Source organism: Tamandua tetradactyla, chromosome 9, assembly GCF_023851605.1.
Source record: "Tamandua tetradactyla isolate mTamTet1 chromosome 9, mTamTet1.pri, whole genome shotgun sequence".
Lineage (NCBI taxonomy): Eukaryota > Metazoa > Chordata > Mammalia > Pilosa > Myrmecophagidae > Tamandua > Tamandua tetradactyla.
In genome coordinates, this window is record NC_135335.1 from 25498344 (window position 1) to 25526178 (window position 27835).

Consider the following 27835-nt stretch of genomic DNA (forward strand, 5'->3'; position numbering starts at 1 on the left):
CACTGTCAGAAATACAAACAGGACCCGCGACGGAAGTTCAGGTGCGCGGGCTAAGTACCTTGGAAAAAATATCATGGTTTGAGGCAAGTAGACAACACATACACACATACAGCTACAATTTCCTACATTTTCCCAAAGAATATTTAAATAAATCAAGCAGTAAAGGGAATGCTCTACAACTTATAGTCAAAAATTTATAGATGAAAACATCTAACATCTATGTTTGGACGTTGGCGGCGACGGTGGGACTGAGGTGACTGGCCTGAGGGGCTTTGCGCACTGCCTGGGCGTTCGCTGATATGAGCAACAATGGACCAGAAAATTTTATCTCTAGCAGCAGATAAAACAACAGACAAACTGCAGGAATTTCTTCAAACTCTGAAAGATGATGATCTGGCTAATGTCCTTCAGAATCAAGCAGTGAAAGGAAAAGCTGCTGGAGCACTATTGAGAGGTATCTTCAAAGGGACAGAAGATAAGGGCTATACAAACATTACCAGAGAGCAAAGCAGCTGAATTACAATTCAGAGATTTCAGGCTCCCTCTGCTCCGAGGAAGCTGGATCCCTTAGAAGACTTAAGATATACACTTGTTGTATCCAATTGGTGGAATCAGGAGATTTGCAGAAAGACGTAGCATCTGAGATTATAGGATTACTAATGCTTGAGGCTCATAATTTTCCAGGACCATTACTGGTTGAATTAGCCAATAAGTTTGTTGATGCTGTCAGAGGGGGCAGCCTAGTGAATGGAAAATCTTTGGAGTTATTACCCATCATTCTCACTGCTCTTGCTACCAAAAAGGAAAATCTGGCTTATGGAAAAGATGAACTCAGTGGGGAAGAATATAAGAAGCAGTTGGTTAATGCCCTTTGTTCTGGCAGATGGGATCAGCAATATATAATTCAGCTTACCTCCATATTCAAGGATGTCCCTCTGGCTGCAGAAGAGGTAGAATTTGTGATGGAAAAAGTGTTGAGGATGCTCTCCAAGATGAATCTTCAAGAAATACCACCTTTAGTCTATCAGCTTCTGGTTCTCTCCTCAAAGGGAAGCAGAAAAAAGGTTTTGGAAGGAATCATAGCCTTTTTTAACAAGCTTGATAAGCAGCACAATGAGGAACAGAGTGATGATGAGCTGTTGGATCTTGTTACCGTGTCATCCAGTGAGCTTCGTCATGTGGAAGGCACCATTATTCTACACATTGTTTTTGCCATCAAATTGGACTGGGACCTAGGCAGAGAACTCCTGAAACTTTTAAAGGCAGGACAGCAAGGAGATCCCAGTAAGAACTTACGTCCCTTCAGCATTGCCCTCCTGCTCTCTCTAACACGAATACAAAGATTTGGGGAACAGGTGTTTGACTTCTTAAAGTCGTTGGTTGTGAAAAGCTTTAAAGATCTTCAGCTCCTCCAAGGTTCAAAATTTCTTCAGAATCTAGTCCCTCAGAAATCTTGTGTTTCAACCATGATCTTAGAAGTGGTAAAGAATAGTTTTCATAGCTGGGATCATGTTACTCAGGGCCTAGTAGAACTTGGTTTCATTTTAATGGATTCATATGGCCCAAAGAAGATTCTTGAAGGAAAACCTATTAAAACCAGTTCAGATGTTTCTAGAATGCCATCCCAGCAAGCATGTAAGCTGGGAGCTAATATCCTTTTGGAAACCTTTAAGATCCATGAAATAATCAGACAAGAAATTATGGAGCAAGTCCTCAACAGGGTTGTTACCAAGGCATCCACTCCCATCAATCATTTCTTAGAACTGCTTTCAAATATCATCATGTATGCACCCTTAGTTCTTCAGAGTTGTTCATCTAAAGTCACAGAGACCTTTGACTATTTGTCCTTTCTGCCCCTTCAAACTGTCCAAGGGTTGCTTAAGGCAGTGCAGCCCCTTCTCAAAGTCAGCGTGTCAATGAGAGACTCCCTGATACTTGTCCTTCGGAAAGCTATGTTTGCCAGCCAGCTTGATGCCCGGAAATCTGCAGTTGCTGGGTTTTTGCTCCTCCTGAAGAACTTTAAAGTTTTAGGCAGCTTGTCATCCTCCCAGTGCAGTCAGTCTATTGGTGTCAGCCAGGTCCAAGTGGATGTTCATAGCCGTTACAATTCTGTCGCCAATGAAACGTTTTGCCTTGAGATCATGGATAGTTTGAGACGATGCTTAGGACAGCAGGCTGATGTTCGACTCATGCTTTATGAGGGGTTCTATGATGTCCTTCGAAGGAACTCTCAGCTGGCTAATTCAATCATGCAGACTCTGCTCTCACAGTTGAAACAATTCTATGAGCCAAAACGTGATCTGCTGCCTCCTCTGAAACTAGAAGCTTGTGTTCTGACCCATGAAGACCAGAATTTTCTACAAGAACCACTGGTTCATCTGCTATGTTGTATTCATCACTGTTTAGCCTGGTATAAGACTAAAGTGGTGCCCCTACAGCAGGAAGAAGAGGAGGAAGAGGAGGGATTTTACCAATGCCTAGATGATATGTTGGAGTCTATTACTAATAGGATGATTAAGAGTGAGCTAGAAGACTTTGAACTGGATAAATCAGCAGATTTTTCTCAGACCACTGGTATTGGCATCAAAAATAATATCTGTGCTAATCTTGTGATGGGAGTTTGTGAGGTTCTAATTGAATATAATTTCTCCGTAAGTAATTTCAGTAAGAATAAATTTGAGGAGGTTCTAAGCTTGTTTATGTGTTACAAGAAACTGTCTGGCATCCTTAAGGAAAAACGTGGTAGGAGCAAAACTAAAATGGCCAACAAAACAACTGATAGTTTTTTGTCCCTGAAATTTGTGTCTGAACTTCTCACCGTTCTTTTCAGGGATAGTACCCAAAGCCATGAAGAGAGCCTGTCTGTTTTGAGGTCCAGCAACGAGTTTATGCGCTATGCAGTAAGTGTGGCTCTGCAGAAGGCACAGCAGCTACAAGAAACAGGACATGTAAATGGCCCTGATGGCCAGAACCCAGACAAGGTTTTTCAGAACCTCTGTGATATAACTCGGGTCTTACTATGGAGATATACTTCAATTCCTACATCAGTGGAAGAGTCGGGAAAGAAAGAGAAAGGAAAAAGCATCTCACTGTTGTGCTTAGAGGGTTTGCAGAAGATATTCAGTGCTGTGCAACTCTTCTATCAGCCCAAGATTCAGCAGTTTCTCAGGGCTCTGGATGTCACAGATAAGGAGGGAGAAGAGCCAGAAGTTGGTATAACTCAAAGAGCAGCATTCCAGATCCGGCAGTTTCAGAGGTCCTTGTTGAATTTACTTAGCAACCAAGAGGAAGACTTCAACAGCAAAGAAGCTCTCCTTCTAGTGACTGTTCTCTCCAACTTGTCCAGGCTACTGGAGCCCTCCTCTCCTCAGTTTGTGCAGATGTTATCGTGGACATCTAAGATTTGCAAGGAAAACAGCCGGGAGGATGCTTCATTTTGCAAAGGCTTGTTGAACTTGCTCTTCAGCCTGCATGTTTTGTATAAGAGTCCTGTCACCCTGCTACGTGACTTGTCCCAGGATATCCATGGGCAGCTTGGAGATATAGACCAGGATGTGGAGGTGGAGAAAACAAACCACTTTGCTATGGTGACTTTGAGAACAGCGGCCCCCACTGTCTGTTTGCTTGTTCTGAGTCAGGCTGAGAGGGTCTTAGAAGAAGTAGACTGGCTAATCACCAAGCTTAAGGGACAAGTGAGCCAAGAAATCATAACAGAACAGGCCTCTTCTCAGGCAACCCCACCAAATTATCCCACTGAGAAAGCCCTCATTATGCAACTGGGAACTCTGCTTACATTTTTCCATGAGCTGGTACAAACAGCCTTGCCATCAGGGAGTTGTGTGGACACCTTGCTAAAGGACCTGTGCAAAATGTACACCATTCTTACAGCACTTGTCAAATATTATCTCCATGTGTGTCGGAGCACTGAAGGAATTCCAAAAAATATGGAGAAGCTGGTGAAGCTGTCTGGTTCTCATCTGACACCCCTATGTTATTCTTTCATTTCTTATGTACAGAATAAGAAGAGTAAGAGCCTGAAATCTGCAGGGGAGAAGAAAAAGGAGAAACCTGCTACCGACGCCACAGTCATGGCCAGAGTTCTTCGGGAAACCAAGCCAATCCCTAACCTCATTTTCGCTATTGAACAGTATGAAAAATTTCTTATCCACCTTTCTAAGAAGTCCAAGGTGAACCTGATGCAGCACATGAAGCTCAGCACCTCACGGGACTTCAAGATCAAAGGAAACATCCTGGACATGGTTCTTCAAGAGGATGAGGAGGATGAAAATGAAGAGGGCATTGCAGCAGAGCACGGGGGACAGAACAAAGAACCAGCCAAGAAGAAAAGGAAAAAAGAAACAAAATGCCTGAGTTAATGTGAACTTTGGGGCTTCTGCTTTCTTTTTGCTAACAAGCAAAGAGTGCCCCCTTGTCCTACAGCCTGCACCAATGTTGGCATCTTGGTTCTGAAACCACTGAACTCAACTACACCATGAATTAGAAAGAATCATTCTTGGCAGGTCCTGCTACAGAAAAGAGGCTGACCTTATAGCAAACCCTTTTGCTGAAAGCCTGAGTTTGGGAGCCTGCACCGCCCCGATGAAGCTCCACAGGAGCAAATACAGAGCCTCCAAGCAGAACTATGGTCCAGGCTGACTTCGTTTTTCCAAGGAGCCTTTGGTGAGTTCAATTATCTGGTAAATATCCAGCGCTTCACCTGAAAGATAGTGCAGGTTGGTTAGGATGCACTCCTTAAGAGAGTTAACTCAGAAGTGAGAAAGGGCGCTTAATGAATGTACAAGCCAAAAAGGATGAAAGGGTTGAGAATAACTGCCAGGAATTGTTACATTTAGGAGGGTCCCTTTACCTTTTGTCTAAGTTTTTAGATACATTTTATATAAAAAATAAGCTTGTCTTATTTACTTGTTTGGCATTTAAAATGCACTTTCTTTTCATCAAAGCACACACTTGATAAAATAAATTCTTTTCAAACAAACAAACAAAAAAAAAAAAGAAATACAAACAGGCTTAAAAACTGAGCTAATGGGCACTCCTGAGTAACAAAACTATTAACAAAATGGTGATGAAAAATAAATGTAAACTCAACAGAAGCAATCTCTGTACTTAGCTTACCATCTTCTAGCTTTTAGTTTACCAATTCTAGGGCCTCTGTTTGACCACCATTCAGTATTGGTTGTCCACAGGAGAGTCAGCACTATAATGTGTTATGCAGATCTTTCAAAAATTTTCCCATCTGAGACTTACCATAGAAAACTCCAAAGAAAGTAGCCCATGGAAAAACTGTGTCAAACAGTCCATTGTCAGACAAATAATTTAAGAATAAGGGTGGATTAAATCTGGAAATGGAAGGGAGATCCCAAGGATGCTTTGGTAGAATTTGTAACCAAATCTGAGCTGGAACTATTTCAAGCAGATTGTCTCTCAAGAGTCCTTCTGTGACATTCCAATTTATTAATCCATCAAATACTTCACCAAGTATTTATTACATTCTGGGCACTGTGTCAACTTCTTGGAGTCCATCAGTGAAAAAAAACAGATGCAAGACTTAGTGGTGGAGGGGCAAATAAGCAAATGGTAATAATAAATTATATCAAATGTTGGAAATTGAAACTGCTATGGAAAAAAAAAACAGTGAAAATATCACATCATCCATTAAGATGAGTGGTACAGGAGATCACTACTTAGTTCTTACAAATACATGTAAGTGCTAGGTCAGACAGGAAAAATAAAAAAATAAACAAACCAAAAACTAGGAGCAGCAGGAAGAAATGAATGAAAGCATTATGTTCATATGTATCTGGCTGTTAGTATTTCTCTAACTAAAATGGAATCCAACAGCTCCAGGCATTTTCCATCGAAATTCCAAAGAAAGAAGCATAGACTGAGAGAAAATCATTCTAAATGATATTGGGCAATTGGTCTTCACATGGCTGGATCTTATCATCCAGATCTCACTTCAAATATCACACTTTTATTTTTACATGGGCAGGCACCAGGAATCGAACCCGGGTACTCTGGCATGGCAGGCAAGCATTCTTGCCTGCTGAGCGACCATGGCCCACCCAAATGTCACACTTTTGAAGGCACTTATCTAAAGTAGCTCTCCCTTACCTCTCTGTTGTGTAATCTTGTTACATTTGTACCTCAATTTGAAATTATTTTATTTACTGGTTGTTCATTATTTAAAATGTTTTTCCCCACTAAAATGTAAACTTCTTGAGAATAATGGCCCTGTTCATGTTTATAGCTCATCCAGCACCTAAGGCAGTATTTGCACATAATACATAGTAAGCACTGAATTAAAATTTGTTGAGTAAATGAATAAATTCAATAGCAAAATTTAGCATGAGAACATTTTTAAGATTTGTGTATCAGTTTTAAGAGCCATGAAAGGAAGACAGTACAGATGCTATTCTGAGAAACATTTAAAATGTTATGTTTGAGTTTCTTACCTAAATCAATAATTTATATGAATAATAAACATATCATCATCTAAACTATTGATTATGAAATATTGATAACAAAAATTGATTATTTTTCCTTCTTTATGAAAATTATATTTATTATAAAGTTCAGAAGTCTTGAAAAATATTCATTTTAAGTACAAATAGTTTTTATTTAGACTTTCATTAAAGAGCTGACATAAATTTTAATTAGAATATGAATAAAATATTCTGAAATGAAGAGATAAGAAGTGATTATTTGTATTTTTACCTCAGCTCCTTCATTTCAGCAATGAGCACTTTTAACTATATTGGTTTTAGGGATTTTGTTTCAGAAATTGAATTAGATCAGATTTAGTCTTCTAATCTAAATTAGGGTAGCATTACCTGAAATATTGTTAACCTATTAAAAACATATGAGATTTCTTCAAAAGAGTATTTATCTAGACAATTACAATTAAAAAATAATGAGAAAAATCAATAACCCCCAAAGCACTCTAATTTGTCATTTCTCTCAGAGTGAGAAATTGGGGTCTGGAAGATTTCTGACCCCTAAATTTATAATTGCTTAATTAAAAAGATTTTCAAAGGCTGATGCCCTGACTAGAACACGACCCTTTACAGATAATCAGTATTTTCCATTTTGGTTCTGTGGTGATTCTCATGAAAAATCTGATGTATTTACAAAAGTTTCATTTAAATTAGTTTCAAAACTTTACCTAGTATAAATGCAGCTTTGAAATTCCCTTTTCTGCAATGATTTTGTTCACATTGTCCAATGACTATTCAAATAACTGTAATTAAAATTAAGAAACCAATTAGTGGCAAATGGTCATAATAGCTTCATTTTTCTCCCTTTTTTGGGGGGCAGCAGGGGATGTTTCATGGGCCATGAATCAAACCTGGGTCTCCTGCATGACAGGTGAGCTACCACTGAACCCCCCAGGCACTGTACTTTAACCATTTTTTTAAGAGACCCTCAAAACACTGGGAATGCAACATGCTAAAAAACTAGGTTAGCTGAAACTATAGTAACAGTGATAAAGATATATTTTTTTCACATTCAGGTTATGTGCAAATTCATATTGAATGCATGTCCAAAATCTAAAACTTTGAGATACAGTATATATTTCATGACTTAATAATAATGAGCATTTTTAATTTTATGGTTTGATGAAAAAGGTGGTATTAAATGCATTTGTGTAGAAAAGTCATTCAATAGCTTGATATTTTCAAAAAAAAGTCAAAATTTGTAACTGAGAAAAAAGGTTCTTATTTTATGAAGGGCAAATTGGTGTGTTTTTGAAAAATGTCAACTTGCCATAAATAATAAACTCTGATATTATATTTGAGATTAGCAAAAATAGAATATAATAAAAAGGGATGTGCTAAAATTGATCAGTTCATCTAATATACTGAAGGTAAAAGAGAGACTCTTTCAAGTCATTGTTTGGGTTATAGGCTTACAAAAATGTAGACATAAGGCATAGTTACACAATATCATTTAACTAACTAGTCATATCTCAAAAACATTTTGAGCTATGTTTCAGACATGCAATTTCAGATATTAAGATCTAATTATTCATGTTTCCTTATGAATAAGAGCAAACCAGCACTTAATTTAGCTATTACTGGTTAAAATGGACTGTTACAATATATTCAAGTAGGTATAAACTTCCTACAGATTGTGAACATATATCTGTTTATTGATATAATAATTTACATCATTCCTGATTAAATATTATTTCAAAGAAAATGATTAAATAAAAAGTGGGTATTTTAAAAAGGTAAAGTAAAACATTTCTGGGTAAAAACATGAGAATTTAATATACCTTCCAATTCTAAGTAAATATTACACAAATTACTCTGATTATAAATCTTTGAATAGTGTTTAAAAACATAATGGGTTTAATTATTTTTAAATCAAATAAATGCTAAAAATAAAGAAAATGTTGAATTCTTATTATTTTTTGGAGGTCAGTCCTTGATTTTTGACAACCCCTTTCTATTTATGCCTTAGTGAAGGCACTCATACCTTCTCTCTCAATGTAATGCAAAAAACTTCTTAACTGATCTTCCTGCTTTTAATCTCATAACCCTTCTGGTCACACTTCAATCAGTTAGCAAAATGTTTTTTTTCAAAACTGAAAGAGGTTTCCATAGTGCCACTCCTTACAATCTTTCATTCCTTTGTTTAAATTTCCTGAGGGTTTCTCCATCATTCTTAGTTTGGAGGCCAACTTCCTTCACATAGCGTACAGTGATCTCCTTGCTTTTTCTCTACTAGCTGCATGGACATGGCAGTGTGATCAGATGACAGTACCAGCACTCCAATATTTGACCACGTTATAAAACCTCTGTAACTTAACACAGCTATTATCTCCTGCCCTAACACTTTCCTCTTTTGGGTAACTCCTATCTAAATGACTCCTTTGTTGGCAGTTCAGAATCTTGTCAGTTTGGTTGCTCTCAATTGTACTCCTGTTGTCTCTCCAACATACTTCTACCACAGTATCACAAAATTAGTGCTTACTATTGGCCACGTACTGTGTTAAGTTCTTTTTATAATTAATTTACTTTATCCTCAGAATAACTCCATAATATAGTCATTAGCTCCATTTTAGAGATGATGAAATACAGAATTAGATGGTACCCAGGGAGGAAGCAGTGGAGCTAAAATGGAAATCAATGCATTCTGACTCTAGTCCTTAAATTCTTTAGTTTGCTAACACTAATTAATCAGCATACTGTGATATTACTTTACCTATCTTTTTTCTCTACCTGACTTCAAGATATTCGAAGTCTTGGATTGTGGTTTTCACCATATATTCTTAGCAACTAGCAAAGAATCTAGCATTTTAACTTATACATGCTTTGTGAATGAACTGCAGTAATTACTGGAGATGATCTCAATGTTCTAAATAGGCTTAAAAGTTTTAGTTAATGATCCATTTGCACAGAAAACAAGAATTATTTTTACATCAAGATTATACCAGATGAAATACAAAGAACATTAAGATAACATTAAATAAATACATTTTCTTGAAGTTAAAAGATTTTTTCAGACAGATTTGTTATGAATTATAAAAATGAAATAGAACCTTTAAAATGACAAGATAAAATTTTGTATTTTCAATGCTGCTTATTTTTCATTATTTTAGTAGTATATTTATGAGGTTACTTGAAGAGCCTCAAGTTTTGATTTGCAGATGAAAGGGTTATAATAGCAAGAGAAATGGCTAATATAGAAGCCTATATGCAATTTATGCTATAATATCATTTTGTAGAAACTGGTTTTTTATTCATAACCAGATGTTTCCTCTGTGGTTTAAGTGTCCAAAAGAGAACCTCCTTTTGTAAAGTGAAATCCACTAAACCAACTTCATCATTCAGTCCAATCTCTAGAAATCAGGCTTATGTCTAAAAGATCAAAGTAACCTGTGTAGTAACCAGTGTTACTCAATAAAAAGGTGAAGCACGTTCAAGACTCAAGTACTGTATGCATATTAATACCTATTAAATGAATAGGAAAACCATTTGCACTACAAAATACATTAATACTTGTTAAGTTAACAGTAAAATAAAATTTCTAAGAAATAGTATTTCTCTACGTATCTAATTTTGGATACTTTGAAAATTAATACACTACTCTCTTCTCTCCATTAATCTTAGATTAGTGTAACAAAATGCATTGGATGAGGTGTTTCAAGAAATAAGAACCTCATGAAGATGATTTAGTAGGTGTTCCATTGTTGCCCTGATATTTTTGCCCTTTTATGATTAGATCCTTATTTTTATATTACATAATAAACAGTGGCATCATAGAATTGAGGTTTCATTATGGTAAAAAAAAAAATGTTGAATTTTAAAACCCCCATTGAAGGAACTTGGCTTTGCAATGAAAGAAAAATCATGAAATCATATTGTTATTTCAGGTCGCTGAAAATATTTGTGAAAAGTATGTGATGTCACATACAATTTATAGTTTATTTCTAAGTTTTGTAAAAGCTTTTCAGCTCCATAGTTTTTAGCAGGCCAGGGTGCATTAAGCAGAAAAATTAATGGGAAAAGGAGATAAATAGACCAAATACCATCAAGCAATATATTTTAATATTATGTGATCTTTATGATCACATAAAATAAGAGTATTATTTTCCTCTATCTTTGGAAGTTGTAGTACATGTTTTGAATCCAATGTGTACAATAGAAGCAGATGGTGCCAATCACTATTCCAATTCAGATTGGTAATAATTTAATAGCAGTTATTGCTTTATAACTTTAACAGGAATTTTTTATGATAAGACTTCATTCACGTATAGATTCTTTCATGTCTTTGTTGACTTGTTATCAGTTATGCCTTTAGGATGTGCATATTTATTTTTATACATGGGCAGGCACCAGGAATCAAACCCAGGGCTCCAGCATTGCAGGCAAGAATTCTCTTTCACTGAGCCACCATCACAATGTCCTAGGATGCATATTTTGGCCACAATGAATTCAGATACACATAAGTAGCATAAACAATATAGCAATAATATAATTATAGCTTATCTAAATGATGAAATTTTGGTATTGCACATGAGTAGAATTCTGCTTCTAATTCATTGTGAAGTTGTGAGTAATCAGTTTCTTTCACTGCCTTTTTTTCTAACTAAAAATTTTCAGGGAAAATAACCTTGCCCTTCTTTGTGACGCTGTTTAATAATAGCTAAATTCTTTCCTCAACTCACCTCCCAATCCCTGCACCCACATACACACACACACATATATATACTGAAAATTATCTCTGACATACCTGCAATAATTTTTACAGAATTTGAATGTTCCTGACTTTAGAAAAGAGTCTGATCAAGAATCTTACATTTCAAACCAGTAAACCAAGATATTGTTCAGCTTCCCCACCCTTATCAGTGATCAGTTAGAGGTAAAATACAGACCTAAATTAATTTTAGCTCTTATCATACTGTGGTTAACTCCTGTCTTGGACTGGGGTTCTTTATTATGTACTAAAAGTAGCAGGTAGAATGAGTTAAAGTTTTGTTTTAAAAGTATGCATGGAAAAGTGGGAAAATAGCAAAAAGGGCAGTAGTCAGTTATGTCAAAAGACTATTTCAATGGATGTGTTGTAATATGCCAGTTAGATCATGTAAATAAGTCTTAAAGAAGATGATGTGAAGGGAATATACACAGTGATCTAACTGATATATATTCTACATATATATTCACACATACACAAAACATAAAATCTTGAATTACATTTATTATATGTATTTTGATGCACTATGAAGAATTTACAGATGCTCTCATTTTATGTTGGCTTTGGTTTTAGGATATTTTAAAAAATATGTCACTGTAAATTGAATATTGATTTATATTGTTTGCTACAGTTTTGCATTTAACCTCCTTGGCAATGGCTGAAATAAAATAAATCATGTGACTCTATTTGAAATCGGTGCTTTAAGGCTTGTGATAAAATATGAATGTAGACTTCCGGAGAAGATGGCGGCTTAGTAAGACACGCGGGTCTTAGTTCCTCCTCCAGAAAAGCAACTAAAGAAACAGAAACAATACGAAACAGCTCCCGGAGTCACGACAGAGACCAAAAAGACAGCGTACCCCATTCTGGAATGGCTGAACGGGCAGGGAGAATCCACTGCGGTGAGATACCCGTGGGACACGCGTTTTCCCAGCCAGGGCGGCTGGCGACTGGGGTCCCCTCCACGCACGTGGCTCCCCGGTCTGACTGGGAACGTTGGATAGTGGGGCCCTCCTGTCACGCTTGGCGTCTCGGGCCAGCTGGGCAATTTGGACTGGCACTCCCTCAAGCCGCAGCGGCCAGCGACCCCCGCCTCCACGCGCGGTTTCCCGGGCCGACTGCGAGATTCGGATTGGTGAGTTAAAGGAGCCACAGCATCTTTTACTGGTGGGCCCCACAGACAGACGAGTGCCACGAGCGCCACCTACTGGGCAGGAAAAGAAAAACAGAGCCCAGAGATTTCACAGAAAAACCTTTCAACCAGCTGGGTCCCACACCTAGGGAAATCTGATCAAATGCCCAGACACCAGCAGAAAATAATGGATGGCGCTCGGAAAATTGAAGATATGGTCCAGTCAAAGGAATAAACCAATAGTTCAAATGAGATACAGGAGCTGAGACAACTAATGCTGAATATACGAACAGAAATGGAAAAACTCTTCAAAAACCAAATCAATAAATTGAGGGAGGACATGAAGAAGACATGGGCTGAACAAAAAGAAGAAATAGAAAATCTGAAAAAACAAATCACAGAACTTATGGGAGTGAAGGACAAAGAAGAAAAAATGGAAAAAACAATGGATACCTACAATGGTAGATCTAAAGAGACAGAAGCTACAATTAGTGAACTGGAGGATGGAACATCTGAATTCCAAAAAGAAACAGAAACTATAGGGAAAAGAATGGAAAAACTTGAGCAGGGGATCAGAGAACTGAATGACAATATGAAGTGCACAAATATACGTGTTGTGGGTGTCCCAGAGGAGAAGAGAAGGGAAAAGGAGGAGAAAAACTAATGGAAGAAATTATCACTGAAAATTTCCCAACTCTTATGAAAGACCTAAATTTACAGATCCAAGAAGTGCAGCGCACCCCAAAGAGAATAGACCCAAATAGGCGTTCTCCAAGACACTTACTAGTTAGAATGTCAGAGGTCAAAGAGAAAGAGAGGATCTTGAAAGCAGCAAGAGAAAAACAATCTGTCACATACAAGAGAAACCCAATAAGACTATGTGTAGATTTCTCAGCAGAAACCATGGAAGCTAGAAGACAGTGGGATGAAATATTTAAAATATTAAAAGAGAAAAACTTCCAACCAAGACTCCTATATCCAGCAAAATTGTCCTTCAAAAATGAAGGAGAAATTAAAACATTTATAGACAAAAAGTCACTGAGAGAATTTGTGACCAAGAGACCAGCTCTGCAAGAAATACTAAAGGGAGCACTAGAGTCAGATACGAAAAGACAGAAGAGAGAGGTATGGAGTAAAGTGTAGAAAGAAGGAAAATCAGATATGATATATATAATACAAAAGCCAAAATGGTAGAGGAAAATATTATCCAAACAGTAATAACACTAAAAGTTAATGGACTGAATTTCCCAATCAAAGACATAGAATGGCAGAATGGATTACGACCCAGCAATACCACTGCTAGGTATCTACTCAAAGGACTTAAGGGCAAAGACACAGATGGACATTTGCACACCAGTGTTTATAGCAGCATTATCTACAATTGCAAAGAGATGGAAACAGCCAAAATGTCCATCAACAGATGAGTGGCTAAACAAACTGTGGTGTATACCTACGATGGAATATTATGCAGCTTTAAGACAGACTAAACTTATGAAGCATGTAATAACATGGATGGACCTAGAGAACATTATGCTGAGTGAGTCTAGCCCAAAACTAAAGGACAAATACTGTATGGTCCCACTGATGTGAACCGACATTCGAGAATCAGCTTGGAATATATCATTGGTAACAGAGACCAGCAGGAGTTAGAAACAGGGTAAGATAATGGGTAATTGGAGCTGAAGGGATACAGACTGTGCAACAAGGCTAGATACAAAAACTCAAAAATGGGCAGCACAATAATACCTAAGTGTAATGTAACTAGGTTGGAACACTGAATGAAGCTGCACCTGAAATATGGTTTTTTGTTTGTTTGTTTGTGTGTTTGTATCTTTTGTTTTTGTTTTTTTTCTTTTTCCTTTATATATATATATATATATTAGTAGTATTATTATTTTAATTCTCTTCTCTATATTAACATTCTATATCTTTTTCTGCTGTTTTGCTAGTTCCTTTCCTAAATCGATGCAAATGTACTAAGAAATGATGATCATACATCTATGTGATGAAACTAAGAATTACTGAGTGCATGTGTAGAATGGAATGATTTCTAAATGTTGTGTTAATTTCTTTTCTTTTTTTTGATTAATAAAAAAAAATTTTTAAAAATATGAATGTAGGCTTTCATATTAATTCATCAAATGAGTCATATATATGATATTGGGTTAAGAAGATTATTTAACTTATAGTTTTCCCCAGTAGCATTTTAATTTTGGATGTTAGTGTAAATATAGGATATGGGAAGTCTGAGAAGACTTTTATTTACCAAATGAAAGGTTTTTTATTTTGAAATATTTTACTATTTTAAAAATATACTGTAACAAAATGAATTTTCAAATAGTTCTTATTTGTAGAGATAGTACAACATTTGCAACACATTAATTGCAGGTGAATTGTATTTTTAGTTTTTAGCTTTATTGGAGTTTAATTTACTCCCAATAAAATTCATTCATTTTATGTATATTATTTGATGCATTTTGGAAAGTGTGCATAGTTGTGTAATCTACACCAATGTCAACATGTAGAACAATTTCATCAACCTGAACAATTTCCTTGCACCTCTTTGCATTTAAACTCCTGAGACACCAGGTTTTGCATCTGCAATTATATTTGACTTCTTGTATGATTTCATATAAATAGAATTAAAGAATATGTAATCTATCATGTTTGATTTCTTTCACAGCATAATGTTTTTGTGATTTATGCGTGTTTATGTTTGTATGAATATTTATTTATATTGCTGAGTAATACTCCATAGTATGGGTAAATTATAATTTGCTTACTTATTCACCAAATGATGAACTTTGAGGTTTTTTAATATTGGGGTTATTATGAGGAAAGGGATTATAAATATTTGTGAATATTTTTTAATTGCATTTTTTATTTCTCTTTTGTAAATAACTAGGAGTGGGCATGCTTGTCATAAGACAAACAACATAGTTTTCAGAATGACTATACTATTTTACGTTGTCACCATTAAAGTATGAGAATTTCACTTGCTCCACATCCTTACCAGTGCTTAGCAGTTTCAATCTTTTTAACTTTAGCCATTGTAGTAGATATGTTATGGTAATCTCAGCATGATTCCAGTTTGAATTTCACCAATGACTGATGATATTGAGCAAATTGTATTTCACTGATGACTAGTAATATTGAGCAAATTGTGCTTATTGGCTAACTGTATATCTTTTGTGTCCAGTCTGTTCAAATCCTTTGCCTTATTTTAAAATTGGGGTGCCTGCTGAATGGTAAGAGTTACTTCATATGTCCTGGAAATAAATCCTTTGTCAGATATATGTATTCCAATTATTTTCTCTCAACCTGTAGACTGTATTTCAGTTTTTAAAATGTATCTATAGAAAAGCAAAATTTACAACATCTGATCTTGCCCATTTTATTAATTTTTTTATATTTTAAAAAATCTTTTCCAACCAAATGTCACAAAGGTCTCCCCATATTTATAACAGACATTAATAGCTTTAACTCTTACCTCTAGACCTACAAACCATTCCAAGATAATTTTTCATGTCCTGTGAGATAAGGATAAAGAATATTTTTCTCCACTGTAGGTACATTCAGTTTTCCAGCAATATTTCTTGAAAAAATTATTTTTCCACACTGAATTACCTTGCCACCCTTCCTTGTTGAAAATCAATTGAATATGAAGAGCAAGTCTATTTTTTAATTTTTTCATTGAATTCATCAATGAATTATCCATCATTATATCAGTATTCCACTATCATGAAATCATTTACTTGTTGTGTTTCTGTCAGCTTGGGTATGACAATTATTTCTCACTTTCTTTTGGATAACTGTATCAATAGGGGCTCTCAAAAGAAATAGACACACACACATGTACATACATATACATGCATATATACATATATGAAGACTTCTTTTCAGGAAATAGCTCACAGGATTATGGGAGTTGGCAAGTCCAAAATCTGTAGGGCAGGGATGCAGACTGGGATGTATTTTTGAGGCAGAATTTCTTTTTCTCTTAAAACTTTAGTTTTTGCTCCTAAGATCTTCAACTGACTGGATGAGGCCCACCCACATTACTAAGGGTAACCTTTTGTACTTAAAGTCAACTGATTGCAGATGTTAATCACATCTACAAAACAGCTTCATAGGGACATCTAGACTAGTGTTGGTGAGTCAAATTAGCACATAAAATAACCATCACAATCCATTTATTGTCAATTTGGCACCTGAATATAACTCCTTATACTGTATTTAATCTCCAAGTAAAGACAATGACATAGTCATGCTTCCACCTAACATGATACAGCTACTTGTATACAACCAAAATTCCCTTTCCTCAGAAGAGACACAAAGTCCTTTTATATTATTTACTCTTTTCCTTGATATCCTGTAACTTAAATACTATGATGTAGGGTAATTGATCTTATATTAGATGATAAGGGGATAAGAGAGGTATGGTGGCTTATAGCTATGTACCCTAGAAAAAACATGTTGTTAACTTAATCCATTATTGTGGGTTTGAACTCTTATAAAAAGGACTTTTTGATGACATGCCTTCAGTTAAGTTGTGGTGCAGTTGAATTAGAATGAGTCTTGACCCTTTACTGAAGGCCTTATAGTGAAAGTCAGAGAAAGAGAAAGCCAGAGGGAGCAGCCAGAGCTAAAACTAGAACTGGGGAAAAAGACAGAAGCCAGGAGAGGCTGCTATGTGGATTGCCATGCAACAGAAAAGCCAAGGATTAAGGATCACTGACAACTAGCCCCAGAACACGATAGTCTTCTGGGGGAAGCATCACTTTGATGATCCCCATTTTGGACTTCTAGACTTAAAACTATGAGCCAATAAATTCCCATTGCTTAAGCCAAACTATTTCATGGTATTTGCTCCAGCAGCCAGGAAACCAAAACAGTTTTTGGTACCAGGACAATGGGGCGCTGCTATTGCAAATACTAGAAAATGTGGAAATGGCTTTGGAATTGGGTAATCAGTAGAGGCTGGAGGAACTGTGAGGTGCTTGGCAGAAAAAGCCTATTATCTTTAAGAGGGGAAATGGATGCAAAAGGTACTTTTGATGAGGCTTTAGAAGCAAATGATGAATGTGTTATTGGAAACTGAAAGAGAAGTTTTAAAGTGGCAGAGAACTTGGTGAAATTGAGTTTTGATGTTGAATGGAAAGTGGAACATGAAAGCAATGCAAAATAGGATACGTTTGCATTTTAGTTACCTTTTATATTGTTGGTTTTCTTACTTGTATCCTATTTTCACCACTTCTATCCTCTTTTTAAAATTAAATAATTTGAAAAATAAAAAATTAAATAATTAGTAAAATTTATGAATCTATTTTAAATCACATATTGACTTTTATGCTAGAGTTCTTTTTCATATTATTTATTTTATGATTAATAATTAATCATATTAATTATTTTATTAAGTGGTTGAACCTAGGGATTGTAGTATACATTCTTAACTTTTCAATATCCACTTACATGTAATATTGTACTACTTCGCATAAGATAGAGAAACATTGCATTGTACAGATCTGTAACCCCATGCTTTGTTTTATAATTATATATATTACATTTCATTCATTATAAATCCTATGTGATAATATCATAAACTTTGGCTTAAACAGGCTTATAATCTATAGAGAAATTAAAAGAAAAAAACAGGAAATTTTGACTTTTTTATTTACTCTGATATTTACCATTCCTGATGCTCTTCACTTTTTCTAGATCTGAGTTTCCATCTAGTATATTTTCCTGCAGTTTAAAGAACTGCTTTTTATATTTCTTATAATGTGAGTCTGTTGGCAAGAGATTATCTTAATTTCTTTTATCTGGATATAACTTTATATCTCTTTTATTGTTAAGGCATTTTGATATATAATTCTGGGTTGATAGGTTTTTTTCATTGAGTGCTTTAAAAACATTGGTCTCCACTCTTCAGCCTCCATGATTTCTTAGAAGTCAACTTCCCTTTGGTATTATTATTTCTCTCCTGAGATTGCCTAGTTTGTCATTCATTGATGGCATATTGTTAAACTATATGAGGATGAGTGTAATAATCTCTTTAACATCACTGTCTGCTAGTTCCACTGTCAGTATCTACTTGTAACCAGTTTTATTTTATTTTATTTTCTCTTGAGAATGTGCCCATTTTCTTCATATACAGGTAATTTTGGAGCTGCTCATGGACACTATGAATGCTAAATTGTGAAGATTCTGTATTTTGCTATTATTCACCAGTAAGCATTATTCCATTTATTTAAGCTGACAGGTTATTTTTTGCTGGACTTTATGGCCCATTCTGCTTTTTAAGAGGCAGCCCTGATTGGATTCAGATATTTTGTTTTAGCTGAACTTCTTTGAGTATTCTGTGCATGTGTGACTCAGATATATGACAGAGATATGAGTAGAAAAGAATGTACAGATCCCCTATATGGTTCTTTCCCTTTGGATTTCTCCCACTTTCTTCAACACATTTTTCATCCTTCCATTTTGTGATTCCCTTTGTCCAGGAGACAGTGTTTTCTCTAGTGGCACCATCACCACCTCTGCTTACTCTTCCTAGACTTCACTTAGCTCAGATGATAAACTTTGAGGATGGGCCCTTAATTCCTACAACTACCCTCCTTCTTTTCTTGTTTCTTCTGAATTTATACTCCCTATTAGCATCTGTCTGCTTCTGTTCACTCTCAAATACATTCCAGAGTTGTCCTTTTGTGTTATATCTAGTCTTTATAGTTTTTTTTTGGGGGGGGGATTCTCTGTTAGAACCTTATGTTGTTATTGCTAGAAGGGAAATGGAATTTTTTTGAATTTTTAGATATGTAATACTTTTTTCTTTTGCTCCCCATTCATATCCACATATAGAACACCAGTACCTAAGTGTACAATTATTTTAGATGAATAATACATAAAATTCTAAATGAAAAAAACATGATATTGTTTGGGTTACTAATATTCATGAGTAAAGGTTTTATGGTCTTGATGCCATTTTAATAGAAATTTACTTAGGGTTAGTTTTAATGATGAAATAAGCTTAGGAAATAGATTAATTATTTTCCAAATACAGATAGAAACTTAAAATGTACAATTTTTAATGGTGGCCTGTTTAAAAGGGCTACTGGACAAAGGCCATGGTTTCTTATGCCTGATATGCTCAATAACCAATTCCTGAGACATTGAGTTTCAAAGGGAGAAAGAGTTTATATACTAGCACATAGTAGAAGAGCGACGGCCTAGAGGCCCAAAATCTGCCTCCCTGAACTGCCGTACTTTGGATAGTTTTATTAGAGAAAAAATGAGCAGGGCTGAAGATAATGAGCATGTTGGCCCCAGATGATGTAATTAGAGGTGATCTAATTATTGAGCATGCACAGATTGATTACATGCTTAGTCACAGAATGCATGAAAGAAATTGTGGAATGAGGTATTCATGACTTGTAGGTTAAAGTCTAAGGCAAAGTCTAAGTCTAAAGTGCATCTCCAGCCTACTTTGGTTAGATCCAGTCTCTCTCATCTAGATAACTTTGGGATTGGGGGTGGGTTAGTTCTGGGCAGACCCAAGACCCTTCATTAATAAACATGAGGTTGTCTTTAGAGATTATAAGACTCTAAAATTGAAAAACTGGATAACTGGGTACAAATGAAGGTTAGTCATGAGGTTTTTACAATCACAGAGACAGAAGATAAGGGCTATACAATCATTATCAGAGATCAAGCAGCTGGATTACAATTTAGAGATTTCAAGAATTTCCCTCTTCTACTTCGATATACCAAAAAGAAAAAAGAATATCTATATAATGATTCAATAATCAAAATCATCCTTTAAATCCTGATTGCTTGGTTTCAAAAGGATTCCATGATTAGCAGTTACTCTATGTAAGCAGCTGGTGAACTACAACTCACTGGCTAAATTATGCCCATTAACTATACAACCCTCAAACTAATAATTCTTTTTTACATTTTAAAATATTCATTACAAAAATGTAAACTATGAAACAAAGAATGTAGGTGGCCTACACAACCTAACATATTTACTCTGTTCATTTACAGAAAAAGTTTGCCAACTTCTGCTTTGCACCATAAACCAAGTTTATATAATACATTAAATTAAGATTATTCAAATATACAATAGATTCATATAGCTAAAAATAAGATACATTATGATTATAAACAAAAAAAGAAAAATCAATAAAGCCATAAACTGATTTTTTTAAAATATCATAAAGATTAATAAATATCTAGTCAGACCAAAAAGAAGAGAGAAGTCACAAATTATGAACATCAAGAATGAAAGATAGGACAGCATTATAGTCTCTATGGGCATTAAAGAATAATAAAAGAATATTATAACATTTTACTATCCATAAATTTAACATGCTTAATAAATGGACAGATTCCTTGAACTCCACAGATTACCAAAAGCTCTCTTAAGAAGAATAGATATTCTAAATAGTACTATAACTGATAAACAAATTGTATTTCTAATTAAAAACTTTCAAACAGCAAAAACAAAAGCAGTAATAAAACAATACAAAAACTATTAACTATACACCCAGGTGGCTTCATTGGAAAATTTTACATATTTGAGGATGAAATAAAATGAATTCCATACATCCTCTTTCACAAAATTGAAGAAGCACTTCCTAACACATATTATGAGACCAACATTATCCTTATAACATAACCAGACAAAGATATTAGAGAAAACAATATTGAGATTAATCCCTCATTTATATAGAAGCAGAAGTCCTCTATAAATATTAGCAAATGAACCAAGAAATATATAAAAGGATAATAAATCATGATCAAATGGGATTTATTCCAGAAATAGCAAGACTGGTTCAACAATTTAAAATTAGTCATTATAATTCACCAATTCTAAAGAAAGGTGAACTACAGAGGAATCAATCCAATAGGTGGAGAAAAATATGTGAGAAAATTCAACATCCATTCTTGGTGAAAACTCTGCAAAATAGATATTTACAGAACTTCCTCAACCTGATAAAAGAGCATCTTCAAAAACATACAGCTAGCATAATACTTAATGGGTGAAAGACTGATGCTTTCCCTAAAGGATTGTGAACAAAGCAGAGGTATTTGCTTTTATCACTTCTATTCAATATCACAATGAATCCCATTGCCAGTGCAATAAGGGAAGAAAAAAATATTTGGACATAAAACCATCTCTATTTGCAGATAGCATCATTGTTCATACAGATAGATAGAGAAGCTAGCATCATTAGTAAATGAGTTTGGCAAGGTTGTGAAATACAAGATAAAGTGAGAAAAATCTATTGTTAAATTTTAATACTCTGGCAATAAACAAATGGAAATAGAAATTTTAAAAAATACATACAATTCATAATAGTAATAGAATCTGAAACCATTAAACTTTCTTGGCATAAATCTGATAAAATAGATGCAGAACCCCATGTGCTAAAAAGTACAATACACCTATGAAAGGAATCAAATTAGACCCAAATAACTGGAGAATTATATTGTAGTCAAGGATTGTAAGATTCAATATTAGCAAGTTGTTATTAAGATGTTGATTCTTTACAAATTAATACATAAATTCAATTCAATCCCAATCAAAATCTCAGAGGATTTCTTATAAAGATCAAAAGGAGATTCTAATATTTTTATGAAAAGATAAAAGAATTAGAGTACACAAAACAATTTTGGAATAGAAGAAAAAAGTTGTAGTCACACTATCTGATTTCAAGACTTAAAATACAGCTGTAATAATCAAAACATTATGAATTGGTGAAAGGTTAAACACATAGGTGAACAGTGTACAATAAGAGAGACCAAAATTAGATTCATATAAATATGGTGACTTGATTTCCTTATTTTAAATTTAAAATTTTAATGTCAAGATGGAGATGATATAATTTTAACATTGTTTTAATCAAGTAATGTAACTGTTTGAGAAACAGGATATTTTTAAGACATTTGAATAGAACAAAGTGAAGGATTACTCTATTAGGATAGCCTCTGTGAATAAAATTCAGGTTATGTGAATTTGAATTTCATTAAAGTTTGGCACTAGACTGAACAGTGGTCTAAACCAAAGTTTTCTCTTAATGTTTAGAAGCCTGAACATTTTTTCCTTCAGATTAAGAGAAAAGCTCTATTAACAGAACCCCATTAACTTGACCTTGATTATTTTGTGGTGCAGCTGAGTTTAAGCCATCAGCATCTCCTATAGAATTTCAGATGATGAAAGAGAATTGGCATTACAGCTAAGAATTTAAAACTTAGGTGAGATGTCAATTGCAAGAATTTATCTTTGGTGTTACAAAGCACATTTCTTCCAGGTTCAGCCCCACTCTAGTCTCACTGTATTCTATCTGAAGTCCTCTGGGGACCAATTCTTATTTCTCCAGTAGTGTTGTTAAGTTTCAATTCCTTGAAATATCAAACTACCAGGGTTTTATTCAATTAATTGTTTGTATAATTTCAATGTGAAAATCTTTTACATATATTTGTTATTTCTCATTAAAATCTGTGAGGTGTTTCCCAAAGGATTAAGAGTCAAGAGAGGTGAATGTTAGAAACTAGTGCCCCAGACATCAAATAACGCCCATGGATCCTTGATTCCCATAACATACTTTTAATGGGAAGAGTTAAATGTTATGAAAAAGATGATTACTAAGATATAGTCAGAACCCATACCAATTGAGTTTAGCTAATTGGGCAAGTGATTCACAAGGAAGTTATCAACTCATATATGTCCAAATCTAAAGCATTGGATGGGCTGGGTCAGGCCCTGGTCACCTGCACCCAGTAACCATGATCACAGATTTCTCAGGTACCTGACTATATTTTTAAAAACATCCCAAGTCTTACACCAAAATATAGACTCTGACTTAAAAGTGGACTTTTAACTTTGTTTTTTAAAAATGAGACATTTTTGGGGAAAAAATCAAGTTTAAGACATAGTAACATTAATTTTGTCACGATAGGAACTAAAATCTAAAAAAGCTCAACTATGTCCAAATGTAAAAGGCATTAAAAAACAAAGCATATTATTAAAAAACACAGTGAACAAAAGATGCAATATGTCTCAACATCTTGAATTACAATCTAAATCATAAAGGTTAAAAACTGAAAAATTGGGTGGGGCACAGTGGCTCAGCAGGACCATGGTGCCATGCCAGAGGACCCAAGTTTGATTCCCGGTGCCTTCACATGTAAAAAATTTAAAAAATTAAAAAAATAAATTGAAAAATTATGCTCAGATTTTGCTAGGGATTATATTAAGTGCACTTTTTCCAGCTTCCTCCCAATAAAATAATAGAGTTAGTGATTTCATCATACTCCAAAGTTTGAGAGATTTCTCTCAGTACAGAGCAATAACTATTTACACATAAAATGCTTATTTGTTAATGTAATGATTTTCCTTACTCTTCCAATGTACAATGCACATAATTTCACCAACTACAATTTGGGGCAAGTGTACATAAACTGAAAACAAAACAAAAACATTCCAGTTTGAAAACATGCTCTTGAAATTATTAATAGGGCACTCAGGTCATTTTTACTTTTCAATAAGTAAAAGCATTGCACTTTCATTTGCTTTCAGTCCACTTCAGCATGGGAAAAATGTACATTACCATATGATAATTTGTGAGACTGGAAAGAAAAATTAAAATGTACTGTATTTCTGAATCCCTGGATAAAGTCATTAATTACAAATAATTTTAGTAATTTTACTTTCTGCTAAAGACCTTTTTATAGTCTCAGCATCTAACAATACTAATAGGCCCCAAGAATTCAGGTTAAATGATGGTGCAACTTATTTCACCATCATTTCAGCTTAAGTCAAATATCTGAAGAATGACCAGAAACAAATCTTTGTTAGAAGTATATAAATATGATCCATAATGTGCCCACCACTAGTTTTTCAGAAAAAACATGCTATGAATATGCAAACTACATTTGCCCACTGATGTGCATGGACTCCCTAAATGTCTCATTGGGCATAATTAAAGACCACTCACAGTAAAATATTTTTAGTATAAAGTATAGCATGATGTTAAACCATTTTAGCTTTTGTACATACATGCTGCACTTCTGGCTTATAATGTAGAAAAATTTGCAGTATTACTGTTATGCTAGCTTGCATCCATTACTTTAAATAGCATCAATGTCAATGTCATTTTCTTTGTTGTCAGACTTCACAGTCTCAACTTTAGGTAGACTGATAGTCTGCAAATATACTACCTCAATGTTTTCATCATCTTCATTTTCACCATCTGAAGATTCCTCCTCTGCTTCCTCCAATTATTTTATAAATGGTTCTGCTTTGACATAAATCTCTTTGGCAATTTCCTTTGAGACATACTTCTTAGGGGCCTTTTCTAACTCACTGGTGATTACCTCTTCTTCCAAATGATCTGTGTCATTCATCTATTTCAAGATATGTAAAATCTTGGAGATGAACTGAGCTTGATACATGGCTATCACACACTCCAACCCATGAAGGTACTGTGGAGTCATTTTGTTGTGATAATAAAATTGGAAGAAATGGAGCCTGTATTTCTAAATTTGCTCCCTAATCTTCTCATTAAAAAGAACTTCAATTCAAACAAAAGAGCCCATGGCTTTTACATTGAAATTTTCTTCTTCAGCACCAGTTTCTTTTTCAGATGAGTTTTTCTTAACAAAATCAAACAGGGACACCCACTTTTCAACAGCCCTTTCCATCACTGAGTGTTAATATTTTTGCATGGTCACTGATTTTATCAATTCTGTGCCTTTGAGTGCCTGGATGGTTTCTTTCCCCAGCCATCTCCTCTTCTACCATAGCATGTGGAGGAAGACTGGTTTCATCTGGTGGCAGTGGTGCTGGTGTCTCACTGCTGGATACGGAGCTATTTTCTTTGTCTTTGCCCTTCCTAATTTTCTTTTCCTTTTCTTTTTTCTTGTATTGACATCACTATTCTCAGATGGGTTTTTAAGAATGAATGTGCAAAGTTTATGATGTGCATCAAATATGCCTTGATAGCCAAGCTTTACAACAATTTCTTATTATTTGATTCTTTGCATTGACATGCAAACCTGTTTCAGGAGTCTCATACTCAGGACAGAGAACACATTTTTTAACAAGTCCATTCCTCGACTCATGAGATCCATTGACAATGTACTGTTATTTTTAACACTGAAATGGGCCTTTGATCAAAGGTTAAAACCGAAATATTTGGTGGGAATATGTTGAAGGCCCATTAAGTGTTTCTGCAAGGTCAATCATATTGACCATAACTGTCCTGATTTGGTATTCTTTTTCTTCAATCTTGGCAGTCAGACAGGACATCTTGTAATGATAGAACTAGTCTGACAGACTGCAGTTGATGTTGACACAGATTTTGGCTTATGTGTTAGTTCTATAGAGAAAGAAAATCAAAAGGGAACACTCACAAATATAAAATTTATAAAAGTATCTCACATGACTGTGGGAATGCAGAGTCCAAAATGCACAGGACAGGCTGTGAAGCCAATGATTCTGATGGAGAGTCTGGATGAACTCCACTGGAGAGACTCACCAGCCAAAGCAGGAAGAGAGCCTGTCTCTTCTGAATCCTCCTTAAAAGGCTTCCAGTGACTAGATTGAGCATCACTCATTGCAGAAGACACTCACCCTGGCTGATTACAAATGGAATCAGCTGTGGCTGCAGCTGACATGATCATGATTTAATTCTATGAAGTGTCCCCATTGCAACAGTCAGGACAGCACAGGTACCACCACTTGGCCAAGTTGACACATGAACCTGACCATGACAGCTTACTAGTGGCTTTATCAATAAGATGAAGAGATCTTTGTTAACAACTTTTTGGTATTTTCTGTCTGAAAAAGAAGGATAACATGAACAATTGCAGGAGTTATTGGTCTTTGACATGAAGAGATCTTTGATAACAACTTTTTGGTATTTTCTGTCTGAAAAAGAAGGATAACATGAACAATTGCAAGAGTTATTGGTCTTTGACATGAAAAAATATTTACCACTGAGGTTGTGTGTGCTTCTTGATTGCATACTGTTTTCCCAGTAGAGGTATCAATGGCTGTGCAATGGCTCATTTTTCTCAAATAAAGACATAAATCTAATGCTGCTCACTGGGGACTGGGATGAAGTGAGGCATCATATAGACCAGACCCCAAGGCAGAGGTAGTGGAAGAGGAGGAGGAGGCAGAGTTGCACTGGAGGAGTGGCCAGACCAGGTGCCTGACAACAGTGGGAAGGGGCTGTCCCTGGTCATCTGGGGTCCACACCCATCTGTTCCTGAGACTGGCAATCTCTGGAATGTTCTTGCTCTATTTCATTGAATTGATTTCTGACAAAAGTTTAAATGCAATTTGATAAAGAAAGGAAAGCCTTTCCAACAAATGGTGCTGGTAATATCAGACATCCAAATGCAAATATGGACATCAACTCATACCTTGAAATTGATAAAAATTCAAAAAGAATCATAGGTCTTAATTTGAAACCGAAAATTATAAAACTTTTAAGAGAAAATCTTTGTTATCTTGAGTTAAGGGTTTCTTAGATACAATGTCAAAAGTATAGTCCATTAAAAAATTCAAATGAATACACTGACTTTGATGAAAAGTATGAACTTTTGTTCTTTGAAATATACTGTTAAGAAAACAAATAGATAGGACATAGTCTGAGAGAAAACATTTGCAACACACATATCTGACAGAGGACTTGAATCCACACTATACAAAGAGTTCTCAAACTCCTATAATAAGAAAACAAACAATCCAATTAAAAGTTGGTAAATGGACTTCCGGAGAAGATGACGGCTTAGTAAGACGCGCGGATCTTAGTTTCTCCTCCAGAACAGCTACTAGGGGAGTAGAAACGATACAGAACAGCTCCCAAAGCCATGACAGAGATAAAAAAAGACAGCGTACAACATCCTGGAATGGCTGGCTGGCTGAGAGAACCCGCTCTGGTGAGATCGCCGAGGGGCGCGGGCTTCACCGGGCGGGGCGGCAAGCGGCCGGAGTCACTCCCTTCCTCCTTCCCAGGCTGGCTGGAAGAATTGGACAGGCGGTCCCCTCAAACCGCGGAGGCTGGCACCAGATCACGCGCGGGCCCCGGACCAACTGAGAGAATTGGATCGGAAATCCCCAGGCCGCGGAGAATGGTGACGGGGGGGCCTTCCAAACCCGTGACTCCTCGGGAATGGTGCACTCTCCCGGGCGGGCCGCTGCGGCTGGTGCCCTCCTGCCATAAACATAGGTTGAAAGTGAAAGGTTGGGAAAAGATATTTCATGCAAATAACAATCAGAAAATAGCAGGAGTGGCTATACTAATATTCAACAAGTTAGACTTCAAATGTAAAACAGTTAAAAGAGACAAAGAAGGACACTATATACTAATAAAAGGAACAATTAAACAAGAAGACATAACAATCATAAATATTTACGCACCGAACCAGAATGCCCCAAAATACGTGAGGAATACACTGCAAACACTGAAA

General features: G+C 35.5%; 1 protein-coding gene and 1 pseudogene across 1 annotated transcript; one reads left to right on the forward strand and one right to left on the reverse strand.

Moving 5' to 3' along the window:
- Positions 1–226: 226 nt before the first annotated feature.
- On the forward strand, positions 227–4566 carry LOC143646845 (Fanconi anemia group I protein-like). Its single transcript, XM_077116242.1, has 2 exons — positions 227–473; positions 545–4566. Exons 1-2 carry the CDS (start codon positions 310–312, stop codon positions 4374–4376), a joined length of 3996 nt encoding a protein of 1331 aa, XP_076972357.1. The 5' UTR covers positions 227–309; the 3' UTR covers positions 4377–4566.
- A 19918-nt stretch (positions 4567–24484) lies between these two features.
- Positions 24485–26605, reverse strand: LOC143645633 (eukaryotic translation initiation factor 5 pseudogene; annotated as a pseudogene).
- Between the last annotated feature and the right edge of the window lie 1230 nt (positions 26606–27835).